The sequence below is a fragment of the Protomyctophum parallelum genome (assembly GCF_964188405.1).
Source record: "Protomyctophum parallelum genome assembly, chromosome: 21".
In the NCBI taxonomy this organism is placed as follows: domain Eukaryota; kingdom Metazoa; phylum Chordata; class Actinopteri; order Myctophiformes; family Myctophidae; genus Protomyctophum; species Protomyctophum parallelum.
The window spans coordinates 22,211,645-22,236,585 of record NC_139713.1 but is presented as its reverse complement, the minus strand read 5'-3'; the positions used below and the strand labels follow the sequence as shown (position 1 = coordinate 22,236,585).

At 43.4% G+C, this 24,941-nt stretch overlaps 2 protein-coding genes across 6 annotated transcripts in view; both read left to right on the top strand.

The window, feature by feature from the left end:
* Positions 1–13,406, top strand: part of prag1 (PEAK1 related, kinase-activating pseudokinase 1) — a 30,824-nt gene extending 17,418 nt beyond the window's left edge. The window contains exons 4-7 of the mRNA XM_083794195.1: positions 5,640–5,788; positions 8,690–9,107; positions 9,771–10,239; positions 10,550–13,406. Of these exons, the coding sequence (XP_083650321.1) occupies positions 5,640–5,788; positions 8,690–9,107; positions 9,771–10,239; positions 10,550–11,695 (2,182 nt within the window). The 3' untranslated portion in view covers positions 11,696–13,406. The remainder of the gene's footprint in view (positions 1–5,639; positions 5,789–8,689; positions 9,108–9,770; positions 10,240–10,549) is intronic.
* A 9,136-nt stretch (positions 13,407–22,542) lies between these two features.
* sec31a (SEC31 homolog A, COPII coat complex component) overlaps positions 22,543–24,941 on the top strand; it is a 29,877-nt gene continuing 27,478 nt past the window's right edge. For 3 of the 5 annotated variants that reach the window (XM_083793874.1, XM_083793873.1, XM_083793871.1), the window contains exons 1-2: positions 22,550–22,707; positions 24,360–24,443. In XM_083793874.1, the coding sequence (XP_083650000.1) occupies positions 24,365–24,443 (79 nt within the window). In that variant the 5' untranslated portion in view covers positions 22,550–22,707; positions 24,360–24,364. Of the gene's footprint in view, positions 22,708–24,359; positions 24,444–24,941 lie in introns of all 5 variants that reach the window. The other 2 variants (XM_083793872.1, XM_083793875.1) reach the window with 2 other exon arrangements.

The following is a 24,941-nucleotide window of genomic DNA, read 5'->3' as shown; positions in this document are numbered from 1 at the left end:
ACTGTCTGGAAGTCTGACTCAGCCAGATTGTGTTGCGTAACACTGCCCCTCCATGATGAAAAGCCCTTTAAAGACCTACTGTGTGGCCGCTGCCGATAAACAGTGGTGGAAAAAGTAACGGTACTTCCTTTTTTTTTTAACTTCAGTAAAAGTGTCAATACTGCAATATAGAGATACTATGTTACAAGTAAAAGTCCGGAATTCAAAATTTACAATAGTATTGGTATAAAAAATTGTAGAAAATTGTACATAAGTAGAAAGTACTCTTTAAGCAGAATGTCTGATTTCATCAGTACTGTACCTCTTCAGTACAGAGGTACAGTACTGTACTTAGCTAATTTACACCACTACCGATAAACAAGGGGGGGTTGTGCTGTTGTCATAACACGCCGACTCTCTCCCTCACCTGCACGCACGCATGCATGCACGCACGCACGCACGCAAACACGCACGCACGCATGCATGCACGCACGCAAACACGCACGCATGCATGCACGCAAACACGCACACACGCAAACACGTATGCACACACACCTACTGTAACACTGCAGTAGCCAAAGCAAGACAAACTTAGCTGCTGCAGGTCATCTGCTATAGTGGGACCGAGACGCAGTTGTTTTCACAGACCTGACATAAGCTCTGGAAGTTGAGCCCCATGTCTTTTATAGTGGAGCTTATATTGGGGACGGATTTTCAACATGATTTTGCACACGTTGGCAGTGGTGGACAAGTACAGTTACTTTTCTCAAGTTCTTTTGCTTAGTATGTGTCGTATGTGTGAGCTTGTACATCGATGGTTACATCGCTTTAGTTGGGGCGGGGGGAATGTCTAAACTTCAACACAGCATAATGCTTTGATATTAAAAAGACAATATGATCTGCAGTCTGTAGTTTTTAAAGCAATTACTCCAGTACTTTAACTCGACTACAAATTTGACTGAGGAACTTTCACTTGTAGTTGTTCACATTGTAATATTTGAGCAAACTTTGACTCAATATTGTGGTTGAGTACTTTCCCCCTAAGATACAGTATGTGTCACAACTTAAGGAAAACGTGAGAGAAAGGTAGTTTCCATTATTATGACTTACTATACTTGACATTTAACCACTTGAAGCTTAGCATCCTTATTCTGGGGGGATCATTCACCAAAAAGAACTGCTAAAATATCAGAACGTGATGCACTGTGAGCTTGTAGATCGGCTATTTTTGCAGCATTAGTAAGGTCCTTGCATTGGCCTTTTCCCCTTCTTGTCACTTGTGTTGTGTAGACTTCCTGTTTCACTCAGACACACTGTTTTGGAAGACAAGACTGATCCCTGATCAGCACACAGGCAACAAAGTGCTCATCTTCCCTCGCCGTTTGGCCTCCCACTAAGATACGTTTATTATGCATGTAAGCCCTAATGCCCTATACGTAGCCCAGCGACCTGAAACTACTCTCATGTCTTTGTCAACACACTGCATTGCTGCTCATATTAAATGTTGATAGGGGGACAAAAAGGACTTCACAACAAGCGCTCAGACCGGCGACCCAATAGGATCCACCGCCTGATCCAGCCGGCGCCCGGCCCTCTATACAAGAAATCACGCTGGCTGGGCCAGGCTATTTTTTCACCCTGGTTGCTATGGGCCATAATAACAGGTCCTATATGGTGATGAACAGTAAAAGCATGTTTCTTAACCAACAATGAATGGGGTTGTATTGTGCGTTTGACGCACATCGCCAACAATACCTCATTCAGTAAAGTAAGGTTATAATTACCCACTGTGTGAACATTGAAAGTTAGAATGCGTGGCTACAGTTAAAAGACCTGCACTCATGGCGCCCGCTTTTACATGAAATGTCACTGTTTTTATTACCTTTAGTGTCAGTTAATTTTGCATTTATTTTTCGATTTTAGTTTCAGTTAAGTATAATAATCCTGGGTACAGAACTATACAGCATGTGCCCCGTTGTGTCCAATGTGTGTGTGAAGTGAAACAAATATAATCTGAGGAAACCCGATCCAGCACAACACCGCAGGCTGGGGACACGGTGAGCACCATCACACCCCTCTCTGTAGTTAGATGGGACTCCCATCTCATCCCCTAAATACCCAACATCCCCACCAACACCCAAGTACATTTTTGGACTCACGGATGTACTTTACTTTGATTGTTTTGTATTTCGATACTCGATACCTTTTCGGGTGAGAAAAGGTACATTTTGAATGAACCACGGGAAGGTCCTTTCAGACAGGGAGCGGGTGACGCAGTCGTTGTCGCCTGGATCAACGACAGGTCTGCTCCAGGTCTGCTCATGAGGGGCTTGGATCAACGACAGGTCTGCTCCAGGTCTGGATCAACGACAGGTCTGCTCCAGGTCTGCTCATGAGGGGCGCGGGGCGCGTAGCGTAAAAAAAAGAAGAAGCTCAAAACGAAAAAAGAAACGCACGCCTCCCATTGAAAATTAATTACTAGGCTTGTCAGAAAGGAACTTTAGCCCTATTTCAAATAGGATTTCTTTCCAATGTATTGAAGATGTACAAGATCAGAACACGTTGCGATGAGACACGTTGTGAGCTTGTAGATCTGCTATTAAAATGTTTATGTAAAGTATATAATCTTAGAAGATTTTGGATCTATAATAAGGCAATGAATGTACTTTTAATGTACACACAAGTTTGACAGAGCAAACTTCACTTGTACTTGAAGTGAAGTGTACTCACTTTGAGTATTTATACTTTGACTCAAGTATTGGGGTTTAGTACGTTGTCCCCACGCTGCCCACTCTACTGTATTAATACCACACACATGTCATGTGTCAGCACATTCAATGTGCTATTTAGCGCTGTGGTTTACAATCTAAATATGGGTTAGTGTTGTCTCCCAGGCTTCCAGGCTGTTGTTTGAACACAAACCATGGTTTACGTTGACACTTGATGCTGAAAGAACGCTACTACCTTTCTCTTCTTTGTGATAGTGGTTTTATTTTTTTATCCAACCATCATAAATAGGCACATTATATAATATATTAGATACAAATACTTTAAACTTCTACCCTAATACATATCCGAGGCAATCATTGTACTTTATACTCCACATGATTTTCCCACTTGTACGTTTGTTATATAGTATAAGTATATTTTGATGGCAATACTTTACTACATTTACAGCAGTGGTTCCCAGCAGTGGACCCACAGGTAGTTCGACTATTTTCTTGTGTATGTTGGCTTTATTTCTGTGTGTGTGTGTGTGTGTGTGTATGCACACAATATTTATCTCTGAACAATATTAACCTTGAACCTTGGTTCCAAGTCCTTTTTTTTCCTACGTGGTGGTATTGCTACTTTTACTTAAAGTACTGCATTCCTCCACCAGTGAAAATCCAGAGGAAAATCTCCTGTTTTGGCAACAAAACTTAGAGAACTGAGCGAGACGAGTACAGAGACACGCACGCACGTCGCACGCACGCACGCACGCACGCACGCACGCACGCACGCACGCACGCACGCACGCAGTCATGGTGCTCATTACCTTGCTCCTGTGCCTTTTATCACTGCCTCTTTGTGTGTGTGTGTGTGTGTGTGTGTGTGTGTGTGTGTGTGTGTGTGCGTGTGCGTGTGCGCGTGCGTGCGTGCGTAAGGTGATAGTGGATCTTTAGTGTGTGCAGCCCACAGAGGAGAGTCTCATTCATTCTGTAAAGCTGCTTCAGTTTATGGTGGAACGGATAACACCGCAGGACACCGCCTCTTCTCAATCGTCGGCCCCCGTGGACCCCCAGCTTCCCAAATGGGACCCTTAAAGAGTGTCCAAAACGAGCAAAATATGCACATGAACATGAGCACATGAGGGCAAACAGTCGTTTTATCTGATCACAGCAGAGATTACGGTTAGAAGATAAAGGAGGATGATCGTGTTTTGAATGTGGAGAAGATAAGATAAGACAACATAGAAATAATAGTCTGTGTTGGAGCAGGATTGAGTTTCAGTATTTGCACATACTGTACTGTTTACAGTAGGACATACATCCTGGCTCCCACGGTTTTCAACTGCGTCGTTCCGCCTACAGTTAATAATAATGCAGACCGTTCTGAACATTTGTGTTAAGATGAGGCAGGTTTCGTGTTGCAGCCATACTGTAATTAAATAACTCCCACTGCAAAACAAAGGAGTCTAAGCCAATCTAGCTAGCGCCTTAACAAACATGGTCATTTGAAAAGATATTGGTTTGATTCGACTCAAAAACTCACCTCTGTTTAAAGCTGAACGTTGCGAAATTCAGAAAAGGAAGCTGTCATCTTCCAGTGAAAGTGGACAGCTTCCTCCTCTGAACTTTGACCAGGTGGAATTAGAGACATCTCTGTAGCAGTTTGTAGATTGTGGAACTTAGAGAGTCAGAGAGACTTATTTCCCCTCTGGCTCAGCTATGTGTACACTACAGTAAAATCCTCATTGATAATTTAACCCTGAGTGGTATAACCTCAGAGTTAGATTAAACCCCATCATTTTACGGTGTGTGTGCCTCCAGCAAGGAAGTGAGGTAACCCAACAGCGCCAGTTTTTTGCTCAAAAAGCAAATTTCATCTCATGGGTTTATTAGGGACATGTCGTAAGGCTGTGTCTATACAGATTTAATTAGCAGAAAAACAGATGGCAACCCCCTGCAGCAAAACTGACACTAGCTGCTTCGGTTTACTGTACATGTGGAACTAGTTCCCTCATGTTGTTGATTTGTCGGTGTGTGTGTGTGTGTGTGTGTGTGTGTGTGTGTGTGTGTGTTTTAATAGATGGGTGCCTTCAAGAGAGTTTGTTGCTCAAGTGAACTTCCTCTTTATGGCGGCATTAATAGGAAGTAGACATACCGGCAAGCATTTATCGGTGCTGTAAGTGAATGATATTTACTGGTTAAAACAATCTATTTCTATCAATCTCACCCAATCTGGAAAGAGAACCCCATTTTACAGCTTCAATTTTATAGTGCTCCAGTTCCAATTTTGCCTACTCAGGGTTTTGTGTCATATCTCATTTCACTTGTTTATCCTGTGTAGGCTATTTGAGTTCTCTCTCCTGGTATCCTGGCCTGAAAATGTATTTTATGTTTACTAAAGAATTGCTGAGACAGGGAGACCCATGTTACTGAACAAACACTCATAGCAATGATTACTATCATGGGAATGTAGATCTATCTATTTGACGCTTATTTTAAAATGACATATCACTTACTTAATAAATATACACTTACTAACATGAGCATCTGCTATTATACACAGAGATACAAGCAACCTGTGGCACACATACAGAGACATAGTTTGTGGAGAAGGGAATACAGGTATATCTCAATAGAACAGGAAAACTAGGTGGTGACTATGACTAGGTCGTCTACATTTCATGAGCTTTCTGACAAAAGAAAAGACCTGAATGCCATTGTGCAGTGGTTCTCAAAATGGGGTCCAGGGGGACCCTACTCGAGGGGGTTCCCAGTGGACCATTACAGGTCTATAACTCTGAGAGCATACAAACAGTTCCATTTGTACACTTTCAGATTTATGGGGGTTGTTGATTATTATTAATATTCTCTTTGTCTTAAGTTTGTGAATGCTTTGGATCCCCAAGGGTTGAGGGTCGTTCTCAGTTTGTTTCTCTGTCTGCATTCCAGAGTGTCCGGTAAAATGAGCGGGAGCAACATGGAACTTGACCGCTGCTGCCAACAGGGGTCAGTAGAGAGCCTCACCCAATCGGTACGCTGCGGCCTGGGCAGTGCCAGTCTGCCCACAGCCTCCACGGACAGTCTGAACGCTGACACTGGTGAGTACTGCTGATTATAGCTGTGTGTACTGTATTGTGTCTAGTACTACTAATTATAGCTGTGTACTGTACTGTGTATTGCGGGTCAAGTCACGTATGGGTATAGTATGGGTAGAAGTGACCTTTGATCTATACCTCTTACTGATATGGTGACGAGTCATATGGTGATGTTTTCTCTGATGCACCGTAATGAAAGTCCACGGAGGGTTGTGGTTTCATTTGAGGAAGTGACTTGTCGCCAGTGGTGGAAAAAGTACTCAATTGTTTTACTTAAGTAAAAGTATCAATACTGCAATGTAGAACTACTCCGTTACAAGTAAAAGTCCACAATTCAAAATGTACTTCAAAAGTACCCATTGTACCGAATGTCTCATTTTAAGTTTTCAAATGTATTAAGAGATCTGCTATTTCCAAATGGCCGAAATGTACAGTATATGGGCTGAAGTGGTTAATGTATGTTTTGTAATAACTAATAAGTAACTAGTAACTAAAGTTTTCAAATTAATGTAGTGGAGTAGAAGTAAAAGTATTGGAAATTGGAAATACTCAAGAAAAGTACAAATACCTCAAAATTTGTACTCAGCCCATGTTATTTGAGTCAAAGTAGAGATACTCTTGGTCAAATGTTACTATATGTTGCTCAATCAAAAACACAGTATTCAAAACTACAAATTTCATTTTTTATATATCGATGCATAGCAATGAATTTCAGAAAGTTAGAAAAACAGCGAGATTAGCCGATCTGAAAGCTCACAACGCATCGTGATTGTGCATTTGTGGGACTAATTTGTAAAACTAGTTTCACAGCGTTACTTAAGGACAGTAGTACTCAAGTAAAAATACTTTTTGACTGTCCACCACTGTTCATCTTCTAAAGGGGAACTCAGAGCAGTGCCAGATAATGTGTACTACTGTAATGAGTATTGTTATGAAATAATCTGTCCAAATTCTAGCGAGTTAACTTGATATTCATAGAATTTAAATTATTTTGAAGGCTATCTACTGTACCGTTTACAGTTCCGAGAATATAATCTATGAAACAATGAGAGCCTCCGGACTTCAGCCCGGTATGTTTATGAAAGATCTCTATCTTGCCCTTTGAATAATGTGCGGTCACGTTCCGCTAAGAGAAAGCATGGGATTCCACTGAAACTTTGTTTGGAAGAACAATATACAAAAGGTTATTTTAACTTGTAAAATGAGAAATGAGATAACAGATGGTCTGCTTATTGCTTTCTTTCTCTCATCGTCCTCTTTCAGAATGTAATATACTCTGTCTGGGACTTGGCCCGGATGATTTTGGCTTTGACATAATAATAATAATCCAAAATGACATCTCGTGGATGTCACTTGAATTTGAGAAGATGAGGTCCAATTGAGGAAACAGAGATACGCGCCACAGTAATCTCACGCTGTTCGTGGATTTGGAGTTCAGTGTCTGTTCTCTATGCGCTGGATGTAAATCTCTGTGGATCTCCTCAGACAGTTTTAATTGCTGTAACTTCCTGGGGAATGTTTGAACAGATAATTATGGAGTCAGATAATGAAGGAAAAAAAGGGGCCTGGGCTACTTCCTAAACGGTATACTTTCTTCATTACGGTCTTCCCCTTCCATGAAAGCAGTCATTTACCGTCGACACCACACAATTATCTCAGCATCTCCTCTCATCTAATGCAATGTCAACATTTCAGTTTAGTCTTTAATTCTGCCATTTTGTCATAGCTGTACGGAAGGCATCCCTCCATTTCTGAGCATCACCTTCGATGCTGAATCGTGTAGCCACCAGGTTTGCGTGGTCATCATCTACTTAAAACTTCAATACAAATGCTTCCGAAGGGTTAAAGCACTGGTATGGCAACTGCATGGCAGCTGTTTATTTTACAAAACGGCAATAATAGAAACATATATAAAACCTTAAAATACAAAACCTTTTCTCAGGTGTTTTCCATCGCTAAAAAAACACTTGAGTGAAATGAGAAATGATTCGAATATGAAATACAATAAAATGAGTGAAAATGAAGTACATTATAGTACAGCAGAAAGGAAAACAAGCTCTAATCTCCAGAACAGTATGGTGAAAATCTACACCATAGGGCAAAGTTCATACATTTTACCTCCTATACCGATAATATTATATTGTTAGTTCATCACTATTGTGTAACCCTCGTTCATGGCAATAAAGGTGTGTTTGTGCTGGATGGGTGTGTGAGTGTGTAGTAAATGTGCGTAGTAACACAGTGGCCACTGTCACCTACAAAACATGTGCTGATGACTCGGTACAGTCTTCAGTGTCTACCACGATTGTGGAGGCTGATATTTAAACATTAACCACAGATGGGTGTGTCACGGTGTCCTATTCTGTATCTACAGTATGTCTGCTGGCCGGCATACCTGACTGTCTGTATCTCTGTCTCAAACACAAACACTCATCATTTTGAATCTCTGCAGTGTCTTCAGGGCTATTCTACCTACCTAGTACCCAGTGCAATTAACGTACATGTTCTTTTAAATGGCAAACTTTTGATAGTTATTTCAGTGGTATCACGAATAGACAAAGCTGTATCTTCATCGTGTACTGAAGACATGGCCTCTTCAGACTACAACTCACCCCCCTACCCACACATGTCTATTTTACTATACAGATATGTGTTGGTTAACATTATTATTTCTTAATAAGTAATTCATTTGTCAAGCAACCCAAATCTAATAATATTAATTTTGAATAATGTAGATTAAATTTTTATTAATTAATTTATTTTAAACATAAATATTCTCTTCTGGGGATTCCTTGCACAAAATACCGTATGCAGATGGGGGTCCAATTTGGGGCTCCTTGGCACAGAAAAAGGAGAGAACTACTGGCCTAAAAGACATATTTCTTTCTTCGTGTTTATTCTCAGGCTCTCGAGATGCATCACGGATGGCCTCCTGTTCTTCTCCGTTTCCAAGAAGTCCGATAACTTCAGCTCCGGGCTCGCCCCGCCCAGACCCGTTCAACAACGGCGGCGGCCAGCCCCCGCCCCGCCCAGACCCGTTCAACAACGGCCTGAGCAGCGGCCAGCCCCCGCCCCGCCCAGACCCGTTCAACAACGGCCTGAGCGGCGGCGGTGGCCAGCCCCCGCCGCTCCCGGAAAAGAAGATGGTCAACCGCACCGTGTCCGCCCCCGACGCCGCCAGCGGAAAGCCCTTCGTCCGCGCCTACCCTCGCCTTCCGTTCAGCGGCTCGGAGAGCAACGTGTGCCGACCCGCCAACGGCGGCTCTTCCCGGGCCAGCTTGCCGTCCAGCCCTGTGGACCCGCGGCCTCTCTTCTCTTCCAGGTCATTTTTGGTTTTGCTTTTTTTGAGTGGTGCAACCACTCCAAGGAACAGCAATGTCCGTGTTCACCTATGTGTTGTTCACCTATGTGACGTTAATGAGCCAATGACTATGAGTACCAGTAGGGGCACTGTTGTGCCAGAAACAGAGAGAGAGAGATAGTATTAGTGCTGCACTGTTGCCTGCTAATGAGAGAGAGAGAGAGCGAGAGACAGAGGAGAGGAGGGGGGGGGGGGGGGGGGGAGAGGGAGAGAGGGGAGTTGTACCACTCAGTTCACACGGGTGTGATTTTTACATTAGTTTAGATTTATTTTTATCTGTTTAGCATTTGTTTTCACATTGGTTTTGCTAGTTTTGTTTTATTTGTTGACGTTTTTTTTTGGTGTTAGTTTCTTTCTTTTTTAATATGGGGTAGTCAAGACCCCATAGTCAAGAGAAAAATATAGCGAATATAGCCTATCTACAAACTCACTTGTATATTGACTACAAAAACAAAGATGTTTTAAGAAATATTGGAAGATTTCATATCCACCCAAAACATTAGGCTTGTATTTGAAATATTTATTTTAGTTAAGTTTGTTAGCGTTTGTAAAGCATCATTTTCTTTCATGGTTCTTTTTTTAGTTTTAGTTAACTAATCATAACCCTGGTTTCCTCTCTTGCAGTGAGTCTCTGGAGCGCTACCACGCCCCGCTAACCCGTCCCTTGCGCTCCCGGACGCTGGACGAGGCGCCAAAGACCCGCGGCGGGCGCCTGGGCGTCCACTGCCGGGGCAGCGTGACCTGCTCGTCATCGCCCCAGCTCAGCGCGCCCTTCTCGGCCTCGGAGACGCCGTGCTCCGCAGCGGCGCCCAACTCGGGCTCCAGCCTGCAGCTGCAGACCCTGCTCAGCAACATCGACAGCAGGGAGGGGGTCTACTCGAAGCTCGGCGGCCTCTACGCGGAGTCCCTGCGGCGGCTGGCTCTGAAGTGCGAGGACCACTTCACGCGCTCCCAGAGGAGCCCGCTGAGGTTCGACGAGAGCAACTGGTCCCTGTTCAAGCTCACCTGCAACAGGCCCAGCTGCAACGCGGGCGACGCCGTGTACTACGCGGCCGCCTGTGCCTCGGACGCCAGCAGCTCCTATGCCGTAAAGGTAAATAGAATCACACGTTCCCTTCAATCAGGCTTTAATCTCTTGAACCCTATACAGTATATGAAAATAAAAACTGAAATGATAAATTCCACTTGTTTGTGTGGAGATTTGTGTGTAGTTTTCAAACACTGAGCGGCAATTGTTGGTTTCGTGGAATCTAAATTATTTTTATAATGTTTTCCAGCTGAACATTAGTCTGCATGTGAGAATCTGACTTTGACTGAAGGAGAATTGGAGCTGAATTGAAATCGACCCTGGAAGAAGCTAAAATTAATATATGTTCCCTTTGATTCTTCTTTTTTTTCTGCAGATCTGTAAAAGTCCATCCATGGAAGCCAAGCAGGGTCACCTGTATGGCTTATCAGTGCAGCAGAGCATGCCACCTCACTTCAACCTCCAGCAGGACTGCGGCCACTTCAACGCCTGTGTCCCCCAGAGCATGTTGCCCTTTGACGAGGCCTCCTCCCAGCCCTCCCTCCCCGTGCAGCAGGCGGATCGTGAGCGGGTGGTGGTCATCACCCGCGAGGTGCCCCAGCAGAGCACCGCTGACTTCGTGCGGGAGTGGGAGGCGTTCCACAAGGCCCAGCCGGAGGTGTACGAGCGCCGCATCTGCTTCCTGCTCTTGCAGCTCTGCAGCGGACTGGAGCACCTGAAGGAGAACGGTGTCACGCACCGCGACCTCTGCTTGGAGAACCTTCTGCTGGTGCCTCACCACCGCCGGCTGTCAGCGGCGCAGCAAGGCCACGTGCCCACTCCCATGCCGCCGCAGCCCGCCGCCAACGACAGCGTCACCAGCAACGGTTCGGGCGCCGGCGACAGCCAGCGTCACCTCCCACGGCTGCTCATCAGCAACTTCGCCAAGGCCAAGCGGCGTTCTGCGGAGGACGCCGCCTCAGCCAGCACCGACCCGCGGGTCAAGCGTGACCACGCCAGGCTGGCGCCGGAGATCGTCTCGGCCGCGCAGTACCGCAAGTTCGACGAGTTCCAGACGGGCATCCTGATCTACGAGCTGCTCCACCAGCCCAACCCGTTCGAAGTGAGCCCGGCGCTGAAGGAGCAAGACTACTCCTGCGAGGACCTGCCCCCCATCCCGGCCCTGTCCATCTATTCGGCTGGCCTGCGGCGGTTGGCCCAGCTCCTGCTCCAGCCCGACCCCATCAAACGCATCCACATCCAGGAGGCCAAGCGTGTCCTCCAGAGCCTGCTCTGGGGCCCCAGGAAGGACCTGATGGAGCAGCACGGCTCCGGGGGAGGCCCGGTGGAGGGATCTCGTCACGAGGGCCTCCTCAACTGGCTGGATGTGAAACGGGCCCTGCTGATGATGAAGTTCGCAGAGCGTTCCCTGGAGCCGGAGAGGAACGCTGAGCTGGAGGACTGGCTGTGCTGCCAGTACTTCTCCTCTGCCCACCCTCTGTCTCTCTGCCATACCGCTGAGCTGCTCTACTCGCTCAAGTGAAAATGGGACGATGCGCGGGGTGCTGATATGTATTAGCGCTGCAACTGTCGGGTGTCTTCTTAGCGACTGTTCTTACGATAACCTTTCCGATTGATCGACCAATCGGGAAGCATGTTTTCCGCAAACAGCTGATCTATAAGCTCACAGCGTGTATCGGATATCGATCTATTGTGAGTTTGTAGATGTGCTCTTTTTTTAAAGTCGGTTTGATCAATTAGTTTGATTTACTGTTGCAGCACTAATATGTATGCATGGATACGTGCGTGCGCGTGCAAGAGCGACCAGTGACGACAATATTCATGTCTCGACATCTCCCCCATCGTGTCCAGACAGTGTTGATGCTGTGGATTGCCCCCGCCATAAGGACGGAACTCCCTGTGGGAAATAATGTGAACCTGCCTGCTTATCGGTCTGCGCTACTGCCACATGCATGATCGCCATGCATCCAGGCCCTCTCTCGTCCACACGCCACACATGCATGAGAGCCATGCGTCCAGTCCATACGTTTTACACATCCAATGTACTGCCATAGGAGACTAAATGACCTGCATAAACTCTGTGATGAACTGAGTAAATATGATATAGTATTATATATATATATATATATATATATACCCACACACATACACACACACAATACATTGGACACATTCACGGAAATGTTTGCTCACAAATAAGGACTGATTTGTGCCAATGAGGCTGACAAATACATATGATATACAATATGGACTTACAGTATGAACAGTGTTCATGGTTATATACAGTACCTCTGCCAAACCTTCAGTGATGACACTGTATTGTGTGTTTATCAACTATTTACCAAACATTTGTACTTAAATAGGCTTATAATGCATTTTTTCCTTTTATTATTCCGTTTTGCATCTTAATTTGCAACTAACTTTAATTTCTCCAAACATCCATAAAGGTGGCATCAACAGTAGACTAATCTTACTGCACCATTGATGTATTGAATGGGCACATGCGCTCACTCAGTGAATTCCATCTTGCAACACCATAGTCTATTGTAAATAATGATCATAAAAAGCCATGCTGCCTAATGTCACATAATGTGATTAATTTGATGAAACAATTGGCAGCGTATGTTACTGTTACAGCCAATTCCCCCCCCCCCCCACCCATCATATTTCATAGCTTTTGTTAATGCTTTTGGTGTAATGACTTTGTGTCATGGTGCCTTTTGTTCTCTATGTTACAGTAACTGAGAATTTCATATGTAAATGTTTATATTGCTTCCAACGTTGTGAAACTGGACTTTCACAGAATGTTCTGGGAACAGTGAGAGCTTTGTACAGAGATTTGTAGATGATATGGAAAGAGAATGAGCCCAAGCAGGTCTTAAAATGCCATGGATACATCCATATGAGCAGTGATGAAAATACATATTTATGATACTATGTACTATTTGATATGCTGTAGTAATCACTGGATTGCTTTTGTTTATTCACATGTTTACCGGTTAGCCTTGGGGTCAGCCCATGATGGCTACTGAAATAGCTTCAGTTTCTGATTTTTTTTTTATTTTTTACCAACAATGTATCTCTTCAAAAAGCAGAGAGCTGAAAGAATTTAACGGTCCATATGCTGGTATTACTCTGACTTCTGTTGTGATGAAAATGAAAACATGCCATGATCTGGTCTCATCTAATACAATATTAATATACACATTTGTTTTTGTGTGAATCCTTCTAATTGCCATCTATCAATAAACATATATTTTCTCACAATAACCGCAGTGTTCCAGTCCTTTGAGTGGTTCAGTATGCAGTGTATTGATAAATAATGCAATGCTGCGTAACAACCACAACAAATCCATAAATACTTTACTTTACCATATTTTGTGCATGTTCACAGGTGAACACTTCCAAAAAGAGAAGAGAAATTAAAAAGAAAAGCTACAATTGCAGTTCTACAAGCTCACAACGCATCACTGTGGGGTGCTCTTGTCATCGTACATATTTGACATTGCTACATGTTTGTTTGTTTTTTGCAACAATTTTCTTCATTTTGTTGAGGAAATGCAGAGCCAGATCACTCATAGCATCTCTGAGGATAGAATTCTGGATGTGCAGCATTTATTTTGAACGAAATGGGCCACTCTTTGGAACTTTGGAAGGCAATGTTAGCAGTGTAGAATCTGAGAAATCCAACAGACTCGTCTTGATCACATGACTACAGAGATCATGTGTACCGATTTGTGTGAGATTTTGATGAAATCTGTGTGACTAACATAAGCAATGTGTTTTGCAGAAATCGGCCTCATGGTGGCGCTATAACAGGAATATTTGTTGGCATGGATCGGGTCAACGGTGGCGGAGATTAGCTGGTAATGGAAAGACGGAAGGAAGGACGGACAGACACACACACGGACGGAGTGCAAAACATAGCTCTCCCCATGCCTTCGGCCTGGTGGAGAAAACTAAAGAATATTTTGTTACTGTTGGATAAGATTTTGTATACAATTCCATGCTGCATTGATATATGGTACCATTAGGAGAGATATAACAGGCAAACGTTGATCAAAATAACAATTCTTGCATTCTATAGTTGTGTAGACTTTGTGTAAATTAAGTAATGCAGTAATAGATTTTCAATGTAATGGGTCTCAGGACCCAGGGGTGGTGTTTTAGATAGGTCACATGGACATTTTATGAGTCCTACTTCAGTCTTCAACAACGTTAGAGTACAGGTCCGTTTTGACCCAAGGAGTTGCTTTGGTGTGGTTAGGGCTTAAGGATGCATCAATGTTAGTGTGTTTAACAAAAAACTCTTGGGTAAAATGAAAACAAATGGACCCGTATTGGTCCATTTGGTTTCATTTTACACTCTCAAGAGTTAAAGATCTATAAGGGTCCATTTAGTTACCAACTCTCTATCATTTAGCTGGGGACCACCTGGAACCCCCTCAAGGACCACTGGTTGAAAACCATAGTTATGAATGACTGAAATAAATGTCTAGATAATATCCCTTTTTAAGGTGCAGTTGTTGTGAACCCCAGTGAGGCCAATTAAATGCCATGCAGACTAGGACACTGATTGATTCATTTGATTGCTGTTCATTTCAAATCACATGTGTTCATGTCATCATGGACTCAAGTAGTCGTGCTTAATTGATTTTAATCATACAGCTATACATTCTAATTCGTTGCAAAAAGGGGGGGGAAAAAGTACATAGGCCTACATCTACATGCCAATTGTTTTCGGCAACCCTAAACAGTCAGCGTTCCTCCATCCAGTTTGGCTTTTCTCCTTGACTGCAGCTGTGGTGAATCAATGAACCTGCAGGTGATTACTGAAGTTAGTTAAAGACAATGTGCACTGAGCTACCCAGCTGAGCTACTGACCTTGTTGGCGATATTATATTTTAGTTAACCAATTGCTACCTTGGCTTATACTACACAGAGAAAACTACGTTTAAAATAGTTTGTAGAACGTTGTCTGGAAGATGAGCTGGTCCGGCCATGCTACAGTAATTTAGCATGGACCAGCTAGGTAATTGTTTGATTTTGGATTTCGTTAGATTAACTATAGTGTTGTGACTTGTGAGAAATGGCAGCCTCTGGTGGTGGACATTTCCATTCTCTTCATCCCTAAAGAAACACGTTTGCCATCACACCATCACAGTCATAGCCTATAGGCCTGGCCTAGCTATAACCAGTCCTTCACGCCACACTCCTCACTCAGTTTCAGCCTGGGACAGAGGCTACCTTCACACAGGTGACAGGCCACATGCAGAACCTGCAGCTCTCACTATACTGAGTAGGCCTACCTACCTACCCTACAACATCACTCTTCTCCGGCCATGCGTACCATGTAAGCCCATGTTATGCTCTATATTGACTTGAATATTATTTGTATGCAACATGTTGATCTGTTATTGATCACTTTGCCATAATGTGGAGTACTTTGCCATAACATCCATTATGTTCTAGTGCCTAAATGCCAGTGCTATTTGTACAGTTTATTCTGTTACCAGATGTTGATGAAAGTTACATAATTGACTTGCTTTGCAATGTGGCTTGTAGCCTGTATCATTGACCCTTGCCATTGCAATATTATTATCTATAGGCCTATCCTCCTGTACGCACTAATGCAACTATAGTCAAAACTCCTTGCAACACAACCGTCCGAACCAATTCCTTCCTTCCTACCCAACTGCCATTGGGTATATATATATATGATTGCAAGTGGGTGCATGCAACGGTTTTGTTGACTAGTTGCATTGGTGTGGTTTGGACTTTAGCCTAAAGTTTATTTACAAACTTGAAACTAGCATCTTTCTAGGCAGGCATTGCCAGGGTGATCGCTCTGACAATAGCAGGCTAGTATGTTTTCATGTCTATATATTTCCCCTTTTCTATGCATGTAAGCAGTGTCATACAGCGCCTCTAGTTCCTCTGCTCCTCATCTCTGTGACCTCTGAATCTGTGACCGCTGTTCGTTTCTCCTGTGTCTGGCTGCAGCCGTCTCTTCTGTTCCTGTGATAAACTCTTATAATAGCCTTTTAATGGAAGTTTAACAAACTTGAAACTAGGTTATTTCATTAATTATTTTAAGTGTCAATTTATGCCACCTCGTGGCCCATCTACATGGGATTATATCACACCTTTTTCATAGTTAGAATATTCAAACATACAACACAACACAAATACCGACATAACATTGATATCAAACATATCGGCATAGTTAATATTAAATCAAGTTTTTCTGACCCTCTAATAAAAAGGACCATTCAACACAAAATGATACTCCTTCTCTATTTCATTGATCACACAATTGGCAGATTCGATCTTCTTTATCCAACCCAAGTTAGCCAACATGACTAACTGTTTAAATATTAATCATGTCTATACATGATGGATTCAAGTTCTCAGTTGCCACGACTGATTTCAGTCATTTGTATTCCATGGAAGTCTTCTATAGAAGTGTGTCCTGCACCAATCTACAAGCACGTCGCAGCGAGACGTTTAGGACACTTTCCTGGGGTTTTTATGTGTTTTTTAGTTGGATCAATGATGCCATGTTCATGAGTATCATGACCAAACTTTGTCATGAAAATGTAGTCTTCACTTCCTTCCTGAAGTACAAGTCCCACCTCTACGCAGCCTCCCCCGGGCCTTTCCACAAGGAGGGGTTGTACACCAAAGCATTTTTGGTCATTGTAGGAATTCAGCAATCCAGTCAAACTCTAGTCTAACACACAGACTTCAATATTTTACTGGCCATCGGGTGCAAATTAAAAATTGTGCTACGGTATGATTATTTTATGTACATTCTATGCAGTTATTCCTTTGACTAAACTGAAAAAGCAATACAATTTGAATCGCAAAAATAAAATTGTGCTACGGTCATCTACTACAAATACTATTAACATTGAGTGACTGCGGTTTCTTCCAGTGGTGTAGGATAGTGATACACAGCGCTAGTGTGTGTGGTGACTCATTTCACAAATTGCGTATTAGGACTTAGCAACATTTTTCACTTGAGATTTTATTTGGCTTTAATCCATGTATGCCTTTTTTATTTTGTATACATCAGGAAGTGTCTCCTCTGATCCTCCTCTCATCCCTGAGACCTCTGCTGCTCTTGCGTCTCTCCTGCTGGACGACGGACACTTCTGCTTCTGCTGGTCAGTGGTGGACAAAAGTACTCAACCCCAATACTTGGAGTCAAAAGTGTATGTGGACAAATATTACTCGGCTACAAGAATACTTAAGTATTCAAAAGTACAAATCACAAAGTGTGTTTTTGGTTTTGGGTGGGCCATATGGAAAAATATATCACTGGTTATTCCCACGATATTATCACTGTTTTTAATGCGTTACTTAACCGTACAACCAACTACACATTTGTATAAGGGGGGGGGGGAAATACTTTTTTTTATGTGAGAACTTTGGGGAACTCGGACGAAATGAAAGCCTGGGTATCGAGGCTAGGGAAAGGGTGATCCATCATTTTTCTTTATCAGGCTCCCAGCCCAGCCTCCCTGGACTCCCAGCATCTTTTCACTTGCAGGATTATATAGGGCTGCTGTCCCCACCTAGTGGCTGTATATGCATATTACAGGTTCTCTCGCCTGTGAGCATACATATTACAGGCACACTTAACTTGTATACTACTACTATTACTTGTATTTGAAATATGTAGTGGTGGAAGACGTTTTTAACGGTTACGGTGGTAATTACAGGCCACATGTGTAAAGGTCCTAAAGTATTGGCATCAAAACAAACGCAATGCAAAAGTAGAACAGTAATGGGTCTTTTTTATTTTATTATATATTTGGGACTTTCTGCCTTGTTTGATAGAGATGGTAGACTGACAGGAAATGGGGGGGGGGGGGGGGGGGGGGTGGAGAGAGATGGGGAGTGACACGTCCGGGCCCATAATTCATAATCATTTATTAGTTAATGTATGTTAACTAAGTTAATGTATGTTTTGAATTAATCAAAATCTGCAAAGTAACTACTAAGGCCTGGTCTCCACTGAGTGCATTGCGGCGCTTTTGGACAGCGTATTTATTAGTGGTTCAATAAGTGGGGCGCAGAGACCCTCGGAGACCTGATAGGTTGCATTTGGAACACTCAAGAAACCCTAACTAAGAGTGTGTATGCATATCGGTATTCTAGTGTTTTCAAAGACACATGTCAGAATGCACAAACGGTAGTTATTTCAGTACATTTCTTGTTAAATGTATTTAAAACAAACCCTTAGCAATACACATTTGTTTCCGATTGTTTTGCAAACTAATTGGCTAATTAGTTACATAGGATATAGCAGTTTTTGGACAACAGTAATTTCACAATAATCCTCTGTAGCCAGTCACCCAAAATTTGAGAGGACCTGTGATGTCTTTTTATTTGTTTTTGGTCGTTAATGTCCACAGAGATCTGCTCTGCCGGAAACATCTTGAAAAGACGTTATGGCCATTTTTGTATAAAACACGATAGACTGACACAAATATAAGGAAACATTTTCCAAATTTCATCATGCTTTAAGTAGCATGTGACATGTCCAACTAGGGGGTTTTCATGATTCTGAATCCATTCCAAGCATTAGTTATGCACAAAAGAACACTCATTGGTCTAAAAAGGAACAGTGTCTATACATTAAATGTACAATAAATTCAATTCTTATTTGAAAAAGATTACTCCTAAATCTCGAGGGTACATTCTAAATAAACTAATATTTAAACACCTGATCTTGTGGAAAAGTAAAATCGGTTTGGATAAAGCTAGCAGATGGTAAGGTTTGGCTTGTTCAGGAAATGTTACGTGAGAGTAGCAACTCCAGCATCTGTTCCAGAAGAATACGGATGAAAACAGTCCTTAGTTTGAAACAATATGATGTCCTGAGTCCATATCTCTAATGGAGCATATAAATGATTCAGAATTATGAAATGTCACAAACTACTTTATTTTGCCTTGTATTGGTTGTCTATGGTGTGGTATACAGAAATGGCCATAACCTTTTTTCGCAATGTTTTCGGCAGAGTGAATAGATGAAACGCAAATAAAAAGTCTGGTTAATCTGTATTCCTTGAGCTTTTGGGCCTGTGGCTCCCCGGCTAACTACGAATTATTGCTTCCACTATATATATATATATATATATAATCGTGGAAGCAATATTTCGTATATTATTATTTATATATATATATATAAATAATATCTCTGCTGTGGGGAGGAAACCTCATAACTCCAAAATTATACATTTTTCAGGAAATTAAGAAAACCTCATGCTTTTAAAACAAAGCAATACAGCGTCATCAAAGTTGGTGTTTTAACTTTATATATTGTCAATTACTTCCAGGAGAGGGGGAGAGGTGGTGGAGTTATCCCCAGCCAGGAGGCTTGAGGCCGGCATGCCTTCCCCTGCACGGGGAATTGTTGCCACAGGGGGTACCGCACCCCCCCAGATCTGCCCTCGTAGATCTGCTGTTTTCAGGGGAAACTTGTCCTCTGGAACCCGGCCGAGGGCGGGCACCGTGGGTCCCCGAGTACCCACCCTTAAGCACCCCTCCTGGGCCTTAAGAGATGGAGTCCCGCGGCCAAAAGAACCACCTGCCCCTGGGACACATCCATACTCGCTGGTCCGCCCCTTTCCCCTGGTACCACCCAAGGGCTCCATTCAGCTCTCTGCTCCAGAACGGAGCCTCATGGCACAGACACTCACAGCTTTTCCTGCCTGAAAAGGCTCGCCGTGGATAAGCACCACTTATTTATAACACTTCTCCCTCACATGAGGCTCATGTAGCGGACAGATCAGACGCTGCTTAATAACCACAATTCAGACACAGTTTCAGGGGTTCAACATTTTATTTGACATTATTGTGTTTCTCCACCTGGACTATGAGCTTCAAAATGTTGGCGCCCGTGTCTTTGGTCCATGGGAGCTGGCTGTTTTGGGCCGTCAGTTGAGACTGGGGGAGTCCCGGAATATGGGGGTATGCGGAATAGCAGGCATTGAGGCAGTGTAGGATGTCCACCGACTCAGTGGGAAGGTCACTGGGAATGGAGACCAAGGAGAATGTGATGCTGGCCCTGGGGAATTTTTTATTCGCGTGCCTCCACAGATTTTCGACAGCCTTAGACATAGCCACGCCCGAATATTCCTGTTTAACATCAGGTCCGAAAGACAGGACCACTTGTAGGGGTATTTTAAATGTTTTGCGAGGATTTCTAGATAAGATTATCGCCGCGTGGAGGACGACGCTCTCCTAAAAACGTCGATCTGGACCCTGTGGTCATAAAGCGTGGGAATGGTGTTGAGGTTTTCATCCCCCATTAATATGACGGACCTGACGCCCCTGATACACCAGTCTCCATCTGGGCCCTCAGGAGGGTGCCTGAACAGTCTGGCTAGTGGCGGACCTGGCGAAGTGTCTCCCCGTGATTGAGTTTGACATGTGCTATTTGACAGGCCGAAGACCAAGAGGTTTCCAGGTCCTGGCATGGGAGGCTCACTAAAGTGTTCAGGAGGGTGGAAATTTGTTCGGCGTAATATACCTCCAGAGTCCGTCCGATAACACAAGGTCATCCAATGCCGAGTTGCATCCTCGAGGTTCCGTTTAGTGGCGGTATCGGCATCCGAGGGGGTGACCGTCAATGTGACCTGACGGATTTTAGCTTCATGGTCGGCCGGGTAAAGGTTAAGGCGTGTGACGCCGGTCACCTCCTCAAAGCGGTGACCCGCTTTGAGGAGGGAAACCAGCGTCAGTGGAACATTATGGAGAAGCAGGTGCCTCTTCAGACTACCTGACTGAGTGAAACTCTGACCACACTGCTTACATATTTTTACCAGGTAAAGTTGACGTCTTTCAGCCCGGCTATGCATGGCATGGGTAGCCGAGGACGTCGCGGATAGAGCTGGGAAAACTCCATTTCAAGAGCCTGGAACACTGTTCTTAGATTATCCTCCTCCACACTGGACACTGCGCCCTTCCACATCAGACATGGGCTGTAGCTCAGCCTGCCCGGTGCCGATACGATACGACCAGGCAGAGAAGCTAAGCTAGCCGAGGAGGTGACGGTCGCCGACAGAGCCGGGAACCCTCCAGTGCCTCCACCAAAATCCCGGAACGCTCTGGAACACGACGCAGCAGCCCCATGTCCTGCAGGCAAAACAGTTACAGCAGCCACATGGACAATCGCCTTCCCAAGCCGCGCTTCCCAATACCAAATTGCCTGCGAATTAAACGGCAAGTCGAACCGACTGCCCGTCGGACTCCATTCCACGGCATCAGAATGATCTGACCGAAGTCGATCGGCTGAGATTGGAGGTTAATGTTGATGTTGAAGTTAAGGTTAACCCAAAAGTTTGTCCCATTTTTATTTTGTAGGCCTACTCTCTTGTCTCTCCCGCTCTCTGACTCCTCGCTCCTGGGTACTCTAGGGTGCATTACCGCCACCAACTGGAGGGTAAAGAGCAAATTATGCATAAATAACAAATAAATGCTCTCCCCCCTAGTGGCGAAAGATAATACATCTGGGAAGTCATTATTGTTTTAATTATGTATTAATACTTTTAACAACAGTTGAACCTTTTTGTGGAATTTAAATGCATTTTGTTCATCTTTCCAGCAAGAAATTGACATTGTTTTTCTAAGGGATAGAATAAAGAGCAAACAAAGTGAAAAAGTATAATTTGTCCATGTTTTGTGTAGCAAAGTTTGGTGAAGTTTGTGTGACGGAACTGGAACCCGGCCTATCGACTCGTTGCTGCAGCAACGCAGGCGTGTCAATTTCAAATAAGTACCAAATGTAAAAGTACGGTACTTTCACATTTGGTACTTATGGTACTTTAAGTACCCGTCGTGTAGAATACCGCCAATCGACATCAAATCTATGAAAAATGTTTTGACAATATAGCCGATCTACAAGCTCACAATGCAATGATTTCCACATGGACAAAACTAAGTGGTGTTTTGTAATAAGGCCACAATGAATGGCCTGGTTCTACCGTTTTTATGTTAAATACATGCCAAGATGAAAGATAAGAATTAGAACGTGCTTACCCTGAGAAGTTATGTTACTGACGAAGCACCCGAGTGACGAAGACAAGTTTGTTTACCGCATGGGTCTGGGCCTGCCTACAGGCTACAGGCACTGTTGTTGTGTAATGTATACACTATAGGCCTACAGCCTGTAGTGTATGTAAATGCTCAGGGCTGTGCGCATGGATGATCTACGTCTCCCGGAAGGTGTTCTGTTGGTAGGAGGAGACTGTGTGCCTTTATGCCACGTTGGAGAGCAGAGTGAGTGGGGACGTGGACGACGGTGGAATTCACTCTACTCAACTCTGTCTGCAGCAGAGCGAGAGCGAGAGAGAGCCACGCATCGCCGGGACCCGTAGTTCTTCAAGAGTCCCTTGTACAGTAGTAGATCTGGGCTGGGGGGGAAGGAAAATAAACCTTGCAGAGAGTGGAAGTTTAATTTCCAGTTTGCAAAAGCCCGTTTCATGCACGCGTTCATGTGAAGAGGGCGAAATCCAAGAGAAGGTAAGCGGATTAAGTTGTCATTTAAAAGTAACGTGATTCTCGTAGTTTTACCGGGGGCTGGTTGAATGGGTAGCTGTAGGCACAGCCAAAAGGCTTCCTCGCTGAACTGTACTTCCCCGGTGCAACGGTGTCGCACGCCGGAAAATTAGCCGATCTGCAAACTCGGTGCACTTCGCGTCCGCGACGAACGGTGAGCTTGCAGATCGGCTATTTTTCCACCAGCTACAGATAAAATAGCCCTTTAGCATCGCGACCAACAACAAGGCACGACTTGACTGTCTGCCACAGTGCCCCGTGTCTTCCTTTAGCGGTGAAGTGAGCGTTTCAATGGGAATGGCCACAATTATAAATGGTTGAAGTCAGATTATGACTGGTTTTGGATTCAAGGCATGATCCATTCTAAATCCCATTTTTATTCTTAGCTCGCTAGCTAAAAGCTTCTGTGTAAACACAGACCGACCCTTTTAGGCACAGAGCAGAGCCTCCTGCACAAGTGCACATACTGTACTTTGCACACATTGTACTCTATGTACAGTAGAATACTATTTTACTGAGAATGTAGACTACGACCCGGTCGCTTCATACTATTCGACCCCTTTCTGAATTAATCCGTATGTTATTATAGCCAGTGTTCTGTATTGTCAACAGTCTGCTGAGCATGTCACACCGATGTTTCACTGCATTCATTCGTATGAGGGACAAAAATAAAAGTAAACCCCTTCGAATTGACAGACACCATGCCAAGCTTATTGACCTTTTGTTTGCACGTTTAAAAAAACTTATAGCAGTTGACAGATTATGCTAAAAATGACATTTAGTTTACATCGGTTTGACTTGTTATTGCATAATGTGACTTAATTGGTGTTCGCAGAAGGCCTGTCTAGAAGCTTTGTTAATTTATGAATTGGAATGGAAATCTTTTACGTGTAGACAGGGGGAGGTATTGAACTTATACTGAAGTGCAAGCTGTTGTTACCAAGTAACACATCCATGTTCCTTGGTTATGCAACGCAAGCCCATCCCTCATAAACATTGCATAATTACGCAAAACTCTGTATTTTACTTACCATTACATTTTATATTTTTTATATTGACACATGCCTAGTAGGCCTATAGGCTATAGCCCCTTTGTACCTGAGGCTGATACATAGAGGAAATCTGACAAGGTGTGTAATTGTCATCAGCTACACCCATTTGGGCAGGTGTCATTTACACATGCATGAACCCTACTTTTGTCAAGGGAAAAAGAGCTAGCTTTATATTGGGGGACCCTGGGACATCGAAAAACAAAGTGTAAACCTGTTTTGTTTATTCTAAAGAAAATAGTAAAACTATCTACAAGCTCACGACTAGCTTCGTCAGCTGTTATAAGCTTGTAGAGCTGCCAATGTCACTACTTTTGTGTGACACTTTGTATGATGATCTTATGAAGTATGGAATTGGCATTCATTTAAGAAAAAACATAAATTGAAATATGACCATAAGAGGTTTCTGCCCCAAACGATATGGTTCAAGTGGTTAAAGAAGAAGTTTCTTGATGACAAATTTGTCAAGAAATTTGACCAATATCCCCTTTATGTACATTACTTTGTTAAAGTAAAAATTGTTTCTAATGTTCCTTCTGAAATGTTGTGCTTTTTCTTTTTTGCTAGTCAGGATGAAACTGAAAGAGATCAGTCGCACAGCTATCCAGAGCTGGAGTCCAGCAAACCACCACCCAATTTACCTGGCAACAGGTATGTGTGTGATTGGTGTACACAACACAAGAGCACTACACATGTTGACACCTGCTGCTTTCAGTTTGTTACATTTCAGGCAGTTATGTGGTAGAACATTTAAACTCAAACTAGTCTTGTGTGCTACTCATACTTATCTGGATCACACAAGCCTAATTTCCAGAGCTGGAGACTTGAACTTGAGTCAGACTTTATTTACAAAGAAAGAATCCATACTTAAGTTGTGACTCGTCTTGGACACAAATTACTTGAGACCTGACTTGTACATAATTAATAGGTGAACATTGGAAATTTTCATAGTAAAACGTATTATTCTGTCATTACAGGTCTGGGGTATTACATTAGTTTTTGAGTACATGGTTTGGAAAATATAGCTTTGTGGCACTTTATACTAGACGCATGCACACACACTGGTCTCAGCTATGTAAGCATACACGTTATATATGATATTTGGACATGGTCCGTATTCACAGAGAAAAGACATGCGTCTTGGCTTGC